Source organism: Colobus angolensis, unplaced genomic scaffold (assembly GCF_000951035.1).
Source record: "Colobus angolensis palliatus isolate OR3802 unplaced genomic scaffold, Cang.pa_1.0 Scaffold2, whole genome shotgun sequence".
Taxonomy (NCBI): domain Eukaryota; kingdom Metazoa; phylum Chordata; class Mammalia; order Primates; family Cercopithecidae; genus Colobus; species Colobus angolensis.
This window is the reverse complement of record NW_012115154.1, coordinates 101,340-119,365: the sequence shown is the minus strand read 5'-3', so window position 1 is coordinate 119,365 and position 18,026 is coordinate 101,340. Positions and strand designations below refer to the sequence as shown.

Genomic DNA, 18,026 nt, shown 5'->3' with positions numbered 1-18,026 from the left:
TCTCCTTCTCCAGAGACCCCTCCTACCCACGCTGCAGCCCCACTGCACCGTCTCCCCTGACTGTCTGCCTCTTCCTTCCACGCAGCCTGCCCCTGCGGTTTTGGGTCAACATGATCAAGAACCCGCAGTTTGTGTTTGACATCCATAAAAACAGCATCACAGACGCCTGCCTCTCTGTGGTGGCTCAGACCTTCATGGACTCTTGCTCCACGTCAGAGCACCGGCTGGGCAAGGACTCGCCCTCCAACAAGCTGCTGTATGCCAAGGACATCCCCAGCTACAAGAACTGGGTGGAGAGGTGAGTGCTGGGCCATGGAGCCAAGTCAGGGCCCCTTGCTGGAGCCAGCAGCTTCCTCCACAAAAGGTCCCCTCCCCGTCAAAAACCAGCTGCACTTCCAGATGAGTCATTCACAAAGCCTGATCCTGATCCTGCCACTGCAACACCCACACCCCCACGTCCCAGTGCTCCTGTCCCCGGAAACCAGATTAGGAAAACGTGGCCAGAGGTTGCTATGGTAGCTCAGCTTCCCTGGATAACAGCCCCTGGAGCCTAGTGGCTGAAATGCCTTCTAGGCCCAGAGAGGGGATGTGGCTCCTAGCTCTAATCTTCACCTCCCACCCCCCAAAAAATAAATAAAAACTGTCATCATAAGACTTCAAGGGGCCAGACTACATCATTGCTGCAGAAAAGGCTGGAGGCCTCTACCCATATGCTCCCGTCTGGCTGGCAGTTCCCAGCATTCGGTGGGGATGTTTTTGTCACTGTCTGAACAGCTTCTCACTCTCCCAGCCCCTTGCCTCTCACGTGAGCTCTTAATGCGCTGGATCTTGCAGTGTTGTGATCAAACCCCAGTGTCCTGCAGAGCTCTCATGACTGAAGGTCCCCCTGTGAGCTGCAGGGCTGGGCTCTTCCTAGGGCGGTGCTGACTCATGGTAAAGAAGGTTAATGGTTTGTCTGAGCCGCATCAGCTCCATACGCCAAGCACCTGAACTAAGCAACCAGCTGAAGCTTTATTTATTCATCACAGCAGCCCTGTACTAGGAAGAGGACGGGAACTGTAAGCTCCTTTTATGCCATGAAGGTGAAGAAACATACATGCAGAATGGCTAAGTAATCTGCCCAAGGTGATTTAAGGGACTAAGATGAAACTAGATCCCAAACCTCTTAGCTGACTCCCAAATAACCTTCCTACTTCTTTGTATTACTTTCAGACAGGACCTCTGCCAACCCATATGGTGCCTCTGTATGGTTTAAGAAAGATGGCCCTTCCTACAGAATGAGGTAACCCCACACCGAGTGTGTGGTTTGCTGAGTGATGGGCTTTGTCAGCCTTAGCTCGTCCTCTTGTCCAAGTACCTTTGTGCAGTGAGTAACCTGCACAACTCTACATGGCAGTCCTGCATTTAGACTTTCTCTTTATTCCAAGTAGCTTAAATATAAGAAACCTAGAGGGAAGCTCAGATTTGGTGCCTTTTTGAAGAGTAAAAGAGTTCAGAAGGTGTACTTGACTTGGTGACAAAATGAACTTTATCATTTTGCCTGTGATAGAGATAGCCTCTGTCTTTATACTTGAAAATTGCCTTCCCTTATAAAAAGGAAATAACTAAGAGGGCGTAGAGTCCTGGCCACCTCAGTGCATTAGTGTCACTGAAAGGGTTTGATTTTGTTTTTCCCTGTCCCCTCTGCTCTGTGATACCCTCTCCTCCTTTCCTATTGATGCAGGTGGTGGACATGCCACCTCGGCTGTCCGAAAGGAAACTAACTCTTTTGTCCTAGTGTCTGATTATGTCTGAGTCATCTAGATGTGCTCTCACCTCCTGCTATGTAGACAGCGGTTCACTCTTCCAACAATAGAGCTGCCAGGACCGGGCCCTCCAGCCCCTCCCGTGTGGGCAGCCAATTCTTTAGCAGAGAGAGGGCAAAGAGGCAGCAGCTGGGCTGTTGGTCATCCCTGTGCCACAGTGTCATTGTGATAGCGCCCCAGGCGGGGAGGGGGGAACCAGGGTTGTGAAGGGCTGGGAACATTTGTGAAGTGTCTGCATAAAGGACACTTCCCAGAAACAGGCTGCGTAGTCAGAGCTGAGGCTCATGCATGCATGGGCTGAGCAAGTGGTCTCCTTTCTGCTTGGCGCTCAATGAGATTTGTGCCATGCAGCTGCTACAGGTCGCAAGTAAACTCAGTCCATTGGGTTATTTTTTAGGAGTGATTTGATGGTTTCCATTTCTTATCCCGCTTGTTTCTTAGCAACCACTGACACTCTCAAGAAAGTCATTCACTCACTTGAGGCCCCAAATCTTTTCTCCTTTCCGGGACCAGGGTACAAAGACAGACAGATCAAGAAAACAGCACGGACAGGGCTGAAGTCAAGCCCAGAGTGCTGCTTCACTTGTTGATGGAGGGACAAGTCCACTCCCATTCCCAGAGGAGTCATCCTCCGAGCTTGTCTGGCTCCCTTGAGCGGAAAGTAAAGTCTGGCAGGGCAGACCTCACCTGGTACCACAGCACGCCTGATCTCCCACCTCCCCATTCCAAGGACATTGACAGCCTGCAGTTGAGGATGATGGTAGAGTGACCTGGCCATGGCTTGTTCACTTCTGAATCTGCTTGCCTGCTGTTGGTCAAATGGAGACAGTCCTCCCAGGACTCAAACTTAGAGGCTCACTGCTGTGGAGCGTGCCCTGCACGTATTTGGGGAAGGCGTTCTGTACCATCACAACTAAAAAATAGGGCTTACCCTGCCTGGTCCTCTCTTCAGAGCAGGTGAAAAAGGGAAGCATATAAATTCAGTAAGCCTCAATAACTCTTGGTTGAACAGCAGAGATGATTCTGCCAGTATGTTGAGTCTTCCAGAAATTCTTTATCTAGCCTCTCACTCATCTTTTCATCTGTCCTCCCACCCATCCCCCACTCATCCTTCTGTCTAGTCTCCCACCAGTCTTCCCACCTGTCCTCTCACCCATCTTTGAGCCCATCCTCCCACCCATCCTCTCACCATCCTCCCACCATGCTCCCATCTGCCCTCCCTTCTCTCCTCTCACTCATTCTCTTACCCATCCTCTGACCCATCCTCCTGCCTGTCCTCCCATCCATCCTCCCACCTGCTCTCGCTCCTGTCCTGCCATCTATTTTTCCATCTCTTCTCCCATCTCTCCTCCCACCCATCCTTCTACCTGTCTTCCCTCCCACCATCTCCCCACCATCCTCCCCTCCCATTCCTGCCTCCAAGTATCTTGTAATAATGGTGGTTTGTAGACCCACTGTGGATTTCTAGTATTCACTCCCCTCATATAAGAATTTGAACTTTTGCTTGTGGCCAAATCTGGAAAAAGGGAGAAGAGTCTGTTGGTTTCCAATTAGCAGTTAACTGCTACCCTTATCTTACAGATGAAACCCAACAGCGTCATCACTATGAAGTGGTGTGTTGTGATCAGTTGTAGTTTTTGTGTCATTACCAGTAGCAATACGTTGCACACTTTAGTAGTGATTTCTTCCGATTTTAACTTGGAAGAGTTGAAAGATCATTCTTGCAGCAACATTGGCCTCACTCACTTGCCATCAGTCAGCTTTTAAGAAGTAAGTATAATGGAGTCAGAGCAGGCCACTGGGGTTTGGGACTAGAATGTGCCACACATTTGAATGTCATCTATCATGTGTGTCATGGCACGAAAAAGGTTAAGAATTTTAAATATTTAAATATGCCTCCTCTGGAAATCATCCAGTCAAATACATAAAATGGTGACAGCTTACCCTGGGAGCAATACTAGAGGTGAGATATAGACATTTCATTAACATATTCATTAATTCATGGGTCAAACATTAATGGTATCCATCATGAGTGAGTTGGGTACTTGAAATGCATTGAACTTGACCCTTTCTTTGCAGCTCCTGTGGTCAGGGAGACCACACAGACAAATGCTCAGCAGACCCCACGAGCATCATAGTGGGGAACTCAGGGTGTGGGGCCTCTTTCTGCTGGGCCTAGAGAGACCCTCCCGTGATTCACAGGGGAAAAGACTTTTGTGCAGGTTCTTGAAAGGTACATATTGGGGATATCAGAGCATCAGGCTGGAAATATCTTTCACTCCTGCATCTTCATCCTCGAGGTGTGTGGAGGGATGCCAACACTGTGTTCTTTCCAAAGAGTTTAGGGCACTGGAGACCATCATCCCAATCACTACAGAGCTATCCTAAAGGCAGGTATTAGATACGGTCACTCTCTGGGCCCAGGATTTCTGCTGGCATCCCACTACCCCATAGAAATCCACAGACTAGGACCCTGCAGACTGGCCAACAGTGGAGGATGCAGCCCTGTGGGGTGTTGATCTTTATGGCCTCCCCCAGAGGCTTGATGTTGGGACCTCGGGGGTGCTGGCCTCCTCCCTGCTGTCAGCAGGTCAGCAAAGAGAACCAGGGAAGGCCAGTGGTGGGACCAGCTCCTTCTTAGCAGGTCAGGCTTGGGACAGCTCGGAGGGGTCCTGAAGGACTTCCTGGAGATGGGCTCACTTGCAGGCAGAACGCCCACAGGAGCGAGTTCAAGCACAGGGTCCCAGGCTCCCTTTTCCCTTCCTCAATGCACAGCCAGCAGATGAGAATGCTTGTTTAAAGTTCCTTAAGAGGGCTTAATTATGTTCTTCCCAATCAATAAGGCTTCCCAGTGGAGGAGCCCAGCACAGGGGCCAGCAAAACAGGAGCGAGAAGGAAGCAAGGTTCACCCGGCAGAGGTAGTACCACATGAGTCGGCATCAGGCACAAGGTGCTTACTAGGGAGTGGGAGTGGGGGAGGGGAGCAGGAGGGGTCAAGACAGCATTGGCAAAGCCCTGCAGAGAAGAGGGGACCACTTAGCAGCAGGCAGACTTGGGATCAAAAACAGGGTAGACTGTCAGCAAGACTTAAGCCCCACACCCACAGACGTTGGGCTGTCAGTGGCCACTCAGCTCAGCTGATTTAGAACTTGCTGAAGATGAGGTCATGCAGTTGGCCCACCTGTCACTAGTGTGTGACCACAGACATGCCCTGGTTTGATCCAGCCTCCCCAGTGCAAAGGCGACGGGAAAGAGACAGGAGCTGCCCAGCAAGGACCTGACCTCGCAGAGAGGATGGCATATTCAGGAGAGGCACGTCACCCAGTAACTCTAGATGAGATGGTCAGGGCCCCAGCCCTGTCCTATCCTACTCTCCACTCCCTGCTTTCCACCCCAGAAGCTCTCTCTGTCTTTCTCACACACACATATATACTTCTAGATATTCTCTTTGGGGAAATGGATAGGGCTTTTAGTGTGCTGCCATGAGGCAAGCCACTGTGAAGGCACAGAGTGCTGGGCTTCTGTTGTTTCCCCTAGCAATGGTCCCTTCACTGCAGACACGGTGGCCCCTAACCTAGGATTCCTTACACCTCAGGGACTATAAAGGCAGCAAGAAGGTCCCTGGCACTGTTTGCAAAAAGCCTGACAGAGCCGCCTGCCTACTGTGATAGGTTCCACAGCTGGTGAGAGAAATAACAGGAGTCTTTGCTTTTGGTGATGGTTATGTCCTTTCCACGGGAACCTGGGTTTTTCACCTGGTCAGAGGCTCTGATTGTGTACAGGTGACAGAGTATACCTGTCTGGTGGAAGCTTGGAACTCAGCTGAGTTACCAGAGTTGCATGGCTGGCTGCTGGCCATGGTACCAAAAGTGAGTGAGGTTATTTGTTCACGCTTTTTACCAATACAGCCTGTGAAGATAGCCCTTTACTTGACAAACGTTATCTTGCTTGGTAGACATGGGATCCCTAAGGGGACAGTGACACAAATCTCCTTGGGAATGGCAAGGTTGGGAGCTACTACTGAAATCTCTAGTCTCCCACTATAAAATGGAACATTGGCATTTATTGCATTCCAGAAATGGTGACAGTGAATCGAGTCTCGCTGTAATTGTATACCTGGAATGTCATTAAATTACTCAGAGCCCTGTGTCCTAAGGTACCTGAGGATGTGTTTTGGGGCGGGTGATAGGCCTTGAAGAGAACAGGCTCTTCTGGGGATGGAGCAAAGAAAGCAAAATGAAACAGGAAGGGGTACTGGGCCCTGGGGGTTCTGAAGGTGGAAGAGGGGCGGGGAATGGAAGATGTGAAGGATGGAAATCCAAATGAGACAGGGGCAGGGCGGCCTGTCTGAGTAGCCAGGCTGCTCTGAGAAAGGCCATGTTATTACACCCTTGGCCTTGTTGCCTGTCTCAGGCTCCTGCCCAGCCAAAATGCTGCCAGTTCAACAAAGCAGTTGGCAAAATGTCTGGTATGTGGCCAGGGGAGTCCCTTCTGACCAGCCCCTTCCCTTGCCAGGGAGCACAGCTGTCATCTCCTTCCCTCTGCCTCCCCATTTTTCAGACAGAACAACAGATCTGCAATCCCAGTACCACTCAGAGCAGGGAAGCCATTCCAGCCCTCACTAGCCCAGGGATGCTGTGGGGCAAATTGAGCTGTCATTCCATTGCAGGCCCTTGAGCTGATGACTGGGACAGTACAGGAAAACCATCTCTGCTAGTCTTCACTCACCTCCTGGGCACTGATGGGAACAGTTGGAGGTCCGGGAAATAGCACAAGACTGAAGGGGTCCGGGTTGGAGAAGTGAAGGATAGGGCTGGGGTACAGGGGGAGACTGTCCCAGAGCCTCTGACCAAGATTCGAGTTCTGAGAACTCCCAGGGTCTGTCACTGTCACCAATGCTTGTGAGTGTCTTTCCTTAAACTTGGTGCCTAGGTGCCTTGCTTGATGCACCCTAATCCCTGCCCTAGAGACTGTCCTCCCCCATCCCCTCTGATCCTAGGTTTCAGGTTTACTTTCTCCAGCATGGCAGCCACAGGGACTTGGCATGGGCTGGATTGGGCTAGGCTGAGCCGGGCCACCACAAGGCTTTGAGGTTTATGATGCCCTCCTGTCGTTGTAGTTACTTCTCTTTTATGCAGTCCACAAGCCCAAAAGTGCATAGGAGAGGGTAAGAAGTGGCTGTCTTTGGGGGCACTGAGGCCTTTCAGTTCCTCATTAAGAAACTGCACAACTCCCCTCTGGCGGGGGAGTTGGGGTTTGGTGCATAAAATGTCAAATTGCAGAAATTAAAAATGTAAATGCTGGCATCTAATTAACCAGTTGACAGCAGTGCACAGCTGCAAGTGACAGTGACTGATTGCCTTCTGCCAGTCTCTCCCCTAGCAGACTCAGCGCTGCCTCCTCCCATTGAGCCCCCAGAGAGTGGAGGACATTGGAGAAGAGCAACCGTTCGGAAGAGCCTTCGGGCCCTGCTGGAGGAGATCCCTTGCATCTGTGGAAGGGGCGTTAGAGAAACTCAAGACAGTCTAGACCTCTCTGTGTGGTAGCTGAGAGCAAAGAGCATGCCCGAGGTTGGGCCCCTCTGGCCCTTGGTTCCTCTCCTGTCTGCCCTTAGACAATGTCTTGGCCACTCCCCAGATCCCTTCCCTCTATGCCTCCTGTATCCAGAGCTGTAGAGGGTTCTTCCTGGTTTGGACCCAGCAACCCAGATGAGAGAGAGACCACAGTGGTCCCCAGGTGGTCACAGTGCAGGTACCCACTACCTGGAGTGCACGCTCAGCTCATGGCCCCAGACACGGTGCTGGGAACATCCATCTCTCCTCTACTCCAAATGCATGACTCCAGCTTCTCCCTACTTCCATCCCTCCGCAGGTATTACTCTGACATAGGGAAGATGCCAGCCATCAGCGACCAAGACATGAACGCATACCTGGCTGAGCAGTCCCGGATGCACATGAATGAGTTCAATACCATGAGTGCACTCTCAGAGATCTTCTCCTACGTGGGCAAATACAGCGAAGAGGTAAGCTTTGCCCTGCTCCAGGCCCATTGGGATGGAAGGGGGCAGAGAATGAAGACAACCCTGCATGCCTCCATGTAAGAGAACATCGCCACAGACACCTCCATCTCTGCTGGGGGAACCACCACTGGGGACTTGGGGCTGTGTTCCAAAGGCTGGAATGCTAGAAACTCTCCATCCCATAAATTCTGCATTCATCCCTGTGCTTCTTAGATATATAAATAAGTACCTATTTCTTTTATATTGTCTTTTTTAATTCTTATTTTCTCTCCAGTATTTCTTCTTTTTTATGTTTTCCACATCTCTCTGTGATCTAACTCTCTTTAAACAGGCACCTCTCCACTCCTATGGGCAGGCTATATGGAATGGCATGGTATGGTATGATATTGTGTAGACTCGAATAGAAACAGAATAGACTAGAAATGAAACAGAAGTGAGTCAAAACAGAATGGAATGGAATGGAATGGAATGGAATGGAATAGAATAGAATAGAATAGGATAGAATAGAGGATGGAATAGAATAGAATAGAACAGAACAGAACAGAACAGGAGAAATATAATGTGTTTTTTATTGTTGTGTTCCCTCACTGGAAAACCCCACCCGGGGTCATTGCCACTGTAGACAAGGCCTTCTTTCTGGCCGGTGCCATGGTGCTATGGAAGTTTTCTTGGCTATGCATGGGGCCAGGAGCAGCTTGGAGAGAGAGGCCCCTCAGACATCTTCTGATCAGCCCAGGAAGCCCAGGAAGGGAGCAGCCCAGGAAGACACAGGCATGTTCAGGGGCATACACAGCACTGCTGGGTAAGAGGAGGCCTGTCTTCCTGGGCTTCTAGTCCGCTCTCTTGCCCTGGGCCTGGCCATCCTTGGAATCCAAATTCCCTGCATCTGAGCAGCAGCATAGCCACCTTCTCTGAGTGGAGGGTAGTAAGAGAAGCTGAAGCTCGTGCCCCGAGTTCTCTATCTCCTCCCATCCTCATTACTTAAGGAGAGTCCAGGAACCCCTGGTTAAAGAAGCAGACCCAGCAGGTCCAGGGCCTGGAGTCCTGCAGGCCATGAACAGCCTAATTCCGTGGCCCTTAACTCATGGGAAAGCCAGTGCTGACTCCGTTAGGGGAGGGACCCTGATGGCAGTCTGCAGCTGAGTACTGGTCTGGGACAGAGTTTTCCCCTGTCTGTGGCAATGCAACGTAATAAGGATGCTGTAGTGTGCACCAGTGTAAGCTTCCAACCGTCTCATCTCAGAAAAGATTCTCTGTTAGTCTGCAAGTACAACTGTCTATCTTGGTGTTTAAATAACCCATCTTTATGAAATGATGGTGTGTACAAATGACAGTTTTTGGCCAGCTCTATCTTGCCTCCCCAGTTAAAGAAACATTAACCGGGTCATGAAATCCAAAGCCCTGGGTGCCTCCCTTGAGCCTTCAGCCTCCTTCTCATTCCCTTACCCTCCCTTCTTATCCCTGCCCCCTCAAACAGCAACATCAGTAGGTTCCACCCAATTGTCTAGTGCCTCTGGCAGGGCCAGCCTTGTGTTGAGGGTGCTCACAGGTATTATCTGACATCCTGTCCCCTGGAGGTGGATTGGTCATTCCTACATTAACAGTTGAGGACGTTGAGTGTTCAGACAGGTTACCTGTTTGGCCTCAGATCACCCAGCTAGAAACTGGAAAAGCCTTTACTCAATCCCTCATCTCCTGAGTCTGAGTAAAATTCTAACACATTTTTCATTATGGGCCACAATTATTGGCTGTCATTGTCCTCTGCTAACTGCCTGCCCTCAGAAAAGGCTTTGGTAGACATTATCCATTAGGTGTTAATGACCAGGAAAGCTTGTAGTCTTACTCTTCTAGTGATATTTGTTTTTTAACAGGCAAAGTGAAAACAAATGACTTTCTAAATGTAGAATCTGGGGCCCCAGGGAGCTGATGGGGAGGATTTTTATTTCTATGGGAGGAAGGGTGGGATGTCTTAACATCCATGAAATCACATTCTGGCTCCATGCTGAGCACTACACATCTCCATGGGATATGGAACTAGCTGCTGTCTAACCTGCAGGTAACTGCAGCAACTCGGCACAGGTGTCTTCAGCAGAGTTTCTGCCCTCTGTCTGCCATCTTTTGTAGCCAGTAGAATGCACAGTCATTCAGACATGACCATGTGTGCTGGCATCCTGTGCGCACTGCCATGCTGATGCCCACATACTGTGCTTGCCACACCTTCCCACCTGTGCTGCCCAGGCCTCCTCCTACCCAGCAGTGTCCAGTGTGCCCCTGCACATGCCTGTGACTTCCTGGGCTTCTGACCACATCCACACCATCTTTGTGCCTCCTAAGAACACAGACCTATACAGATGAACAAGTAACCTCCCCGTTCTTGGCCCTTCCACAGATCCTTGGACCTCTGGACCACGATGACCAGTGTGGGAAGCAGAAACTGGCCTACAAACTAGAACAAGTCATAACCCTCATGAGCTTAGACAGCTGAGAACCGTCCTTCCAGGGCCGCCCTGGAGGGGGGGGACACACCAAGCCGTGCCTCAGTCTAGATTATCATCTTTACCAAGTGCAAGTTCCAACTGGCATCAGCAGCATCCCCTGAGCAGCGCTGTTTCTTTCTCTCTCTTTCTCTCTGCCTCTTTGTTTCTCCCTTCTTCCTGGATCTCGTCTCTTCCAGTTGCTCTGCCAACACAATTGGACCAAGCCACTGACCCTCAGTTAGTCCAAGAATGACCAGGCCCATGGCAAGGGAACTGACCAGAAGATGTCAGAGGGGCCTCTCTCTCCCAGCTGCTCCTGACCCTGTGCGTGTCAGCAGCAGGATGAGGAGCCAAGGACAGGGGACGTATCTGTGCTGCTACGTCGCCTTCCACTTTGGCAGCGCCGCTTCGGTCTGAGCCTTGGCCTAGAGAAGAGGCAAGGAAGTAGTTCAGTGTTATCTTCACATCGCCTGGCTCTCCGTTCCCACAGTTCCATCTCCAGTGGTTCAGCCAGTGGTCTGATTGCTTTGCAGCTGTGAGAAGAAAAGCCACACCTCCTGCATGTGGCTGGAACAGGACATGTGTGAGCAGCTGGGAGGTGCTCCTTGAGGCTCCCTCTCCCTCACTGGGATGGCGTCCAGAGGCTTCCTGTCCTCTTCCAGGTCTCTAGAGGGACCTGCCTGCCCTGCCTGCTCCCCCGCCAGTAGAAAGCCAGGCAGGAGAAAGAATAGCAGTTACATTCCACCATGGAGATGCTCCTAACCTTTTCATCTGAATCCTAGCAGCAGAAATGTAACACAGTGGGGGAGAAAAGGAAAGAGAGTTGCGTCTACCCTGGAAGCAGAATTTGTTGTTTTCCATTTACCCCCAAATTCAAATGAGTCACAATCATAATCATAGGTCTAGTCCATTACCAGAGCCCTGAGTGCTGTCAAGAGAAAGCATCTATCTCCACCCTCCTTTGTCACCCTTCATCAAGGGTCAACATGAAATGCAGAGTGCATCTAGGAGATTCTACCTCCAGCCATCTCCATGGCTCCATCCCCACCATCCTTCCTGAGAACTCCGTAGATGGCTGGGGCCAACAGCCTAGTCCCTGTTCCCTCTGCAGAATCTGGTACCATTGCTATGTAGATGACTTTGTCACTGGGCTGTCCAGACCTCTTTGGGAATGATTTCGTCAACATCTCAGCTGTCTCTTTCATCATTCTCCTTCCTCATCTCTTCAGCAGTCATCCTTGAAAGAAACAGACTTAAGCACAGCCTCACAGAGACCACCCAAAATGCCAGCCAGCCTCAGCCTCCAGCTTGTCAGGTCTGGGAGGGACAAAGAATCGAGCCAATGGGCCTGGCTGGAATTGAGAAGAGGGACATACAAATGACCTCGGCCTTGGCATCCATCTCCCCATCTGTTCTTACATCTACAGATGCACCATTTTAGCCAGGCAGGCAAATGTGTGCCTAGAAATGGATACTAGGTAAGTTAGAGGATATGGGGAGAAATGGTCTAATGGAGGGTTTTAGGAACCTTACATCCGAAGGAGACCTTAGGTGCTGTCTGGTCCGGTCTCCCACCCTAAGCAGGAATCTCTGTTGGCACCTCTGCTCTGGAGTTGTTCACCACTATAGGAGACAAGGAGAAACATCATCTTAGGTGAGGTTGAGGAGAAGGATTCACAGTCTTGCCTTCACTCCCCAAACATCAGACATCGTTCCTTGTCACCCACTCAGAATGAGCCCCACTTGGGGAAGAAACCACACCATCTCCAGCAAAGTCCATGGAGCATCCGGTACTTTTAAGAACACTTGCCCCTTTGGATATGAATATGTGCACATGTGTGTGAGCGCATGTGCATGCGTGTGTGTATGTCTGCCCCAGGTGTAGGCAGAAAGCGCAAAAGGATTCCTTGTCCTTTGTAGGAGGATTTTTGGTGTTCCTCTTCTCTTTCCCCTTGCTCATCCATTCATCCTGCAGCTTCAGGACATTTCAACCCTTACTTTCTATGCTGAGAACTGGTGGGTGGAAGGAGAGGTCACTTGTCCATAGGAAATCAGGGTGGTCACCTGCCGAGGCCTGGACCTTGGCACAGGGCATCATGTGACATCGCAAAGGACAGATGGTGGAAAAGACACGAGCAACCTAACGGGAAGAGGAAAATGGGAAACAATGCATTGGAAGAGGAAGGAAAAAAATAACCAAAGGTTTTGGCAAGTGCAGTACCAGGTGGAGAAGCTTGGATTTTTCTATCCTTGATCATTTTATTCCCTCCCAAGAAGTTATGGGGCCTGGAAGGCCAGAAAGGGTGCATGTGGAAGACGGTCTGAGGAAGTACCTCAGTCACTAAAATATTTTTGCACATATGAAGGGTTGGGGAGGAAAGAGACACGAACATATTTAACACAGATTTGCTGGATGGAAGCTGCGTGTGTGAACGTGTGTATGAGTGAGTGCGTTTTTTCTTTTTGCACAGTTGAGAAAAAAACAAGCAGAAAAAAAAGACATAACAGTTCTGCTGAAGCTTTTATTTTTTACCAGATGATTATTGTTATTGTTACTTTTGCGGTACAGGACTTTATTTTTTTTCCATGTTTTTGTTATAAGAAAACCTTCAAACACCTCAGAGAAATAGAAAGGTTAGGAAGAAAGAGGAGACAAGGACAGACAAGTTTTCTGGCTGTCCCTACTTCTCCTGGGGAGGGGTTTGGGACCGGTTTGACTTTAATTGGTGGGTGGGTTGTTTCAGTCGCTCTGTTTGCCACAGTCCCCGTGGCCTGCTTGGGGACTGAGAAATCCGAGCCAGGTATCCAGAGCCACAGCCCATCTTGCTTATAAAAATTGTTTTCTTTTGCTGTTTGTTTTCCATTTCTTCCATTTGGATTCTTGTGCACATGTGATATATTTAAAAGCAAAGACAGGCAACATTGTCAAAAAGCTGTTCTTGCCCCGCCCATCCGCCACCCAAACCTATTTCCCAAACTCCCCCAGGGATCTTCCTCCCCCCCATGGCAGAGCAAATATCTACCCAGGTGGCTTGCAGGCTCCCAGAGAAAGGAATTGGGCCAACTTGGTCCTGTGGGTGGAGGCCCCCTCATGGCCTCCCTCTAGGCAAAGTTAATTTGTTGAGTCTTGGGCAGAGAAAAGGCCATCTCCCTCACCTTTCCCTCCACCTCACCCCCTGTACCCTCCCAGGGAAAAAGGTACCAGACTGAGTCATCAAAATCACTGACAAAGTTTAGGTGGGGATTTTGCATGTTGGAGAGAGAAGGGCTTAAGGTAGCAGGGAAGGAGGGGACTTTGTGGGGTCCTAAATTTTAAGGAATAAGTAGAGGAAGACAAGAAAGAGAGCTGTAGGCTGGTCATTTCTCCCAGGCACGAGTCCCCCAGATGTAGCTTTTGCCCATTCTTTGTCCTTCCCCATAAGGAGAGAGCCTGACAGTTCTTGGTAGCTGCAAATAATAGTGCCACTAAGTGAAGGCGGCCATTGGGCCAGTTACTTCCTCAGGAAAATATTTTCTTGCCTTCTTTCAATATGGTTTTAAATTTGGGGACAGAGGATAACCCAAGTGTCCCACAGGCCAAGGTACGTTCCAATGGCAGCATGACCCCTGCACCCAAAGTCAGCCCCTAGAGCTGCCCCCTTGTGTACCCACAGCCTGGTAAGTGAGCTTGGGTGCTTGCAAGGAGCTACGGGTGAAAGAGAAGTCATTTTAAATAAATCCCAAAGTTTGAGGCAGACTGTCCAGAACTGTTCCCAGGAAGAAGCAGGAGTTACCCACAGGAAAGGTCTCTGACCTGGTCCCCTCAGGCCCAGCTACCTGTGCCCACCAGGAGTGACAGTTGATGTACTGGCCCAGCATCTCCACCTCCCCCATGCAACCAGGTCCCCAGTACCCGTGTCTCCCGTTGCATGTCTGGCTTCTGCCTGTGTTCCTCCTGCCACGAGCATCCTCCCTGTCCCTCCCCATTCCACCCTGTCTCTCCTGCACGCATAGCCTCTGTCCCAGGGCCATTTATCCACTTGAGTACAGGAGCTGCTCAGACCTCTCAGCCCAGCCCTCTGTGACTGCCCCAGCCCCGTCCCACCCCACCCAAAGCTGCCTTCCTGGCTATGGGGGGATGCTCCCTCATCTGGTCAAGGCCCTATGGGTCCCCATCTGAGGATCCACAAGTAATGACTTCCCAAATGACCACCACTGCAAGAGGCATCCTCACCACTGTTTCCAGAGCCGTGAACGATGGCTGTGATGAGCCCAGGTCTCAGCACCACCCTCTGTGACCTAAAAAGAAAAGCTCAATTTCCATCTGTCATCTTTCCCAGGACCAAGGGGACACAGTAATGTGAAGTCAAATACTTAACCAAGCGTAGGGCCAGTATTATCAATCAAGGACAAACCTCCCACCTCACAGACAGCTGAGCAGTGAGGGAAAGACAGACACAGGTAGGAAGGTGCTCTGCAGGCACAAGGCCCAGAGATGCTCCTCTCCGGGAACTTCCCCTGCTCCTTCCAGGAACAGTGAACCCAGTGAGCAGCCCCAACCAACTCTTCAAGGCCATCAAGGGGTCTTTCTGTGAATGACTCACCTCCAGGAGCTCAGCTGACCCCCAGAGAAGACCCACCCCAGGCAGCTCAGTGCCCTGGCTTCTCCCCATGCCCCAAATTCCCCTAGCCATCCTCCTGGTCCTCGTCTACATCAAGGGCCTTTTCCCCTCTTCCTGCCAGCTCTCAGGACAGGTGACTGGGAGGCCTTGACCCCTCAGCCTCTTCCTTTAAAAAACAAAACAAAACTGTAGGCCATTTATTTAGGATTTTGGAGTTGTCTGGTTTTTGTTTGTATATTTTAAGAGTTTGAGAGTAAGAAGGGAGCCCTGCTATGGATGTTAAGTCCAAATTACTTGGTTGGTGGGAGCAAAACCCATGACTTACAAGAGGATGAGGAGAACCTCAGGGGACAGGAGGAGCCTCCCGCATTAAAAAAAAAAAAAAAAAAAATGGGTCAGGACATTCCCTGGATGAGGACAATGCTAGGGGTGGCATCTCACATGGCTGCTGCTATTCCTGGTGCTTCCCCACACTTTTGACAGATGGAGTCCTTCTCCTCCCTCCTCCTGCCACCTCACCCTACAGGCATTCTCTGTATAGGAAACAAGAGCCTTGTTTTACAGAATGGGGGGCTGAGACACAGCCCCAGGTAACACTGACACAGCTCTCAAGAGAGGCTGGCACACTCTGCAAACCTCTCCTCATGGTGCTGAGGGTGGCATGCTCTCGACAGGAAACCTAAATGACCACTCCTCTCATTTGGAAGGTAATCTACTGCAGTAAAAGTTTCAGACATGCAAGAGAGAGGTTTTTTAATACTATAAATTTTTGCTCCCCCATAAAATTATTTTTTTATTAGAGGGAGTATCCAAGTTGTAAAAATACATAGAATTTTTTGGTTGTAAAAGAAATACATACTCATTAGGATCCTAATTAAATTCCTTGAGTAGACTGGTGACTACCAGAAAGCAAAGCAAAGTTCAACAAAACGAAACAAAATCCTTCATATACAAAAAGAACTTTCTGTTTGTATTGGCAGAGGTAGTGAGGTAGGCTGAAAATCCTGGGTTGGGGGAACCTCACCCCCTTTGATGTCTATGCTTGGCTCTCTGGGCTGCCCCTGGTACTGCTGAATCCTATATATCTCTTATTAGCTTTCCTCAGACTTTAGGGAGGCTCTGTTAGGGATGGGTCATGGGAAGACCCAAGTTTTCCCTCCGCCAGGATTGCAAAAGTAAGTAGACTTGGTCTATGCAGCTCATCTTCCACCAATTTCTTTATGTGGAATTAGAACTTCCTTTGTTAGTATCTTTGATCTTTTGACTCAAGCACATTTTGGAAGGGCTCCCTCACAAGAGTAGAATTTAAAACAGAGGATACAGTTAAAGAGCAACCCAAAGGGCACTTAAGAAACTGAGACCACTTCACCAAACAGGACTAAGGAATGCTTTCATGCACAGAGGTCAGTCGCAATCCAGGCACAGGATGAAGATGGGATACACCTGCTCATCTTCTCGCCTCCTTCCCTCTCCCTCCCCGACGTTCTCGTTAGCTTGTTGGCTTGCTAGACCTTCTGTTCTTTACAATGAAAAGCTAGCTTACCTCAAATAATCTTGTTTCCATTTGGAAACCAATGATTTTGTGTTTTAGAATGGACGACCCTCCCCTCACCACTCCCTACCTTGGCCTGGTGTCCTTGAGACATGCAGTCTTTGCTTAGTCGCGTGTTGGCTGCTTTGAGCAGAAACAGGCCCCCAGGCCCCGAGGTGGGAAGGAAGGATTGGATGCTGCTGCCCTCCTTCCCACTTTAGCATGTAGGGGCCAGTCCATCTCTTCCAGCAGGGTCCTGCCGAGTTACCATAGCAACCAGCAACTCCAGGGTACCGCAACAGACAATGGCTCAGTGAGCCGACATGTGGGGGTGATGCAGGGGTTTTGGCCCGGCCAGATGACCCAGAGTTGAGCTTCCAATGCTAGAGGAGAAAGGAAGAAACAGGATGGTTGGGTGATTTAAGGAACCGGCAGGAGTCTGAGTCACATAGAGAAGCCATTGGAGGAGTTAGGGCAGGTTATCTCTGTTCCAGCCACCCCCTTCCAGCCCCATCCCACACTTCTGTTTCAAACTAAAGCTCCCACCTCGAACACTGGCCCTTTGTTAGAACAAAGCAAAACATATCTTTAGACAACAGTGTTAAAATGAGCCTCAAATATATGTGGATGAGATCTCTAAGAAGAGGGTCTTCTGGTTTTGATTTTTAAAGAAGAGTATCCTAGTAAGATATTAAAAAAAAGATTTAAAAAAGTTTTTAAAAAGGAAACCTATGTTATTTAAATTGGAGCCCAGTTGTAACTTGGTAAAGGCAAGCTTCTGTACCTTTGTTATAATTAATTGTATACCTGTGTATGTAAATATAAGGCATTCCTATTTTGCAGTTCAGAACAAAAAAAACTTATTTGTAATATAGAATAAAGTTTATTAAAAAATAATAAAAACACAGTTTGGGATTTTGGGTCCTTCTCTATGTGGCTGGCTGGGAGGGGCTGGGAGAGAAGGCTGGCTATAAGATGGCAACAGCTTCCAGCATGCAGACACATGTCTGGCACCTTCTCTCTGCAGTTGTGTGACATCTAAACTCAACCACCAGAGATGCATCCTTCTACTTAAGACTCTGTTCTCAGTTGCAAGGCAGCCATCCTGAGGTGGCAACACTTCAAGCCAGGGACAGTAAACATGTTATGAGTCAGTGCTGTCAGAAGACAACGCTTTCCTACATAGCCCAGTCAGTCCCAGAATCCCTCTCAACGCAGCCCTCCAGGAACTTGCTACTTGCCCATTAGAGTTGGCTCTGGGGATGACACAAGCATTGCCATCTCTGCTTTAGGTCTTCCTGGCAAGCGACACCTTTGTGACCAATAATTCTATCAGCCCCCACTTCCCCTGGTATGTTGATGGAGAGTGAAGATCTTGAATCCAACTGTGTTCCTGGGGTAGAGTGGGTTAGGGAGAAAAAGAGAATGAAAAGGGTGGCAGTGAGGAGGGCCAGAAGGAAGGAGCCCATGCTGCTGCCTGCCTTGCACGCCCATCTAAGGCCCACGCTGCTCAGAGGTGGGGGGCGGGGAGCCAGTGCAGCTGGTATGACACAGAGAGCCCTGGCCCAGGAACCAGGACCTCTGCAGGTTCTG

The 18,026-nt window shown here is 49.8% G+C and overlaps 1 protein-coding gene across 2 annotated transcripts in view; it reads left to right on the top strand.

Annotated features, from left to right (window-relative positions):
- PLXNA4 (plexin A4) overlaps nt 1-17,336 on the top strand; it is a 516,386-nt gene extending 499,050 nt beyond the window's left edge. For both annotated transcript variants that reach the window (XM_011941209.1, XM_011941210.1), the window contains 3 exons: nt 86-298; nt 7,677-7,827; nt 10,214-17,336. In XM_011941209.1, coding sequence (XP_011796599.1) covers nt 86-298; nt 7,677-7,827; nt 10,214-10,309 — 460 coding nt within the window. In that variant the 3' untranslated portion in view covers nt 10,310-17,336. The remainder of the gene's footprint in view (nt 1-85; nt 299-7,676; nt 7,828-10,213) is intronic.
- The last annotated feature ends 690 nt before the right edge of the window (nt 17,337-18,026 follow it).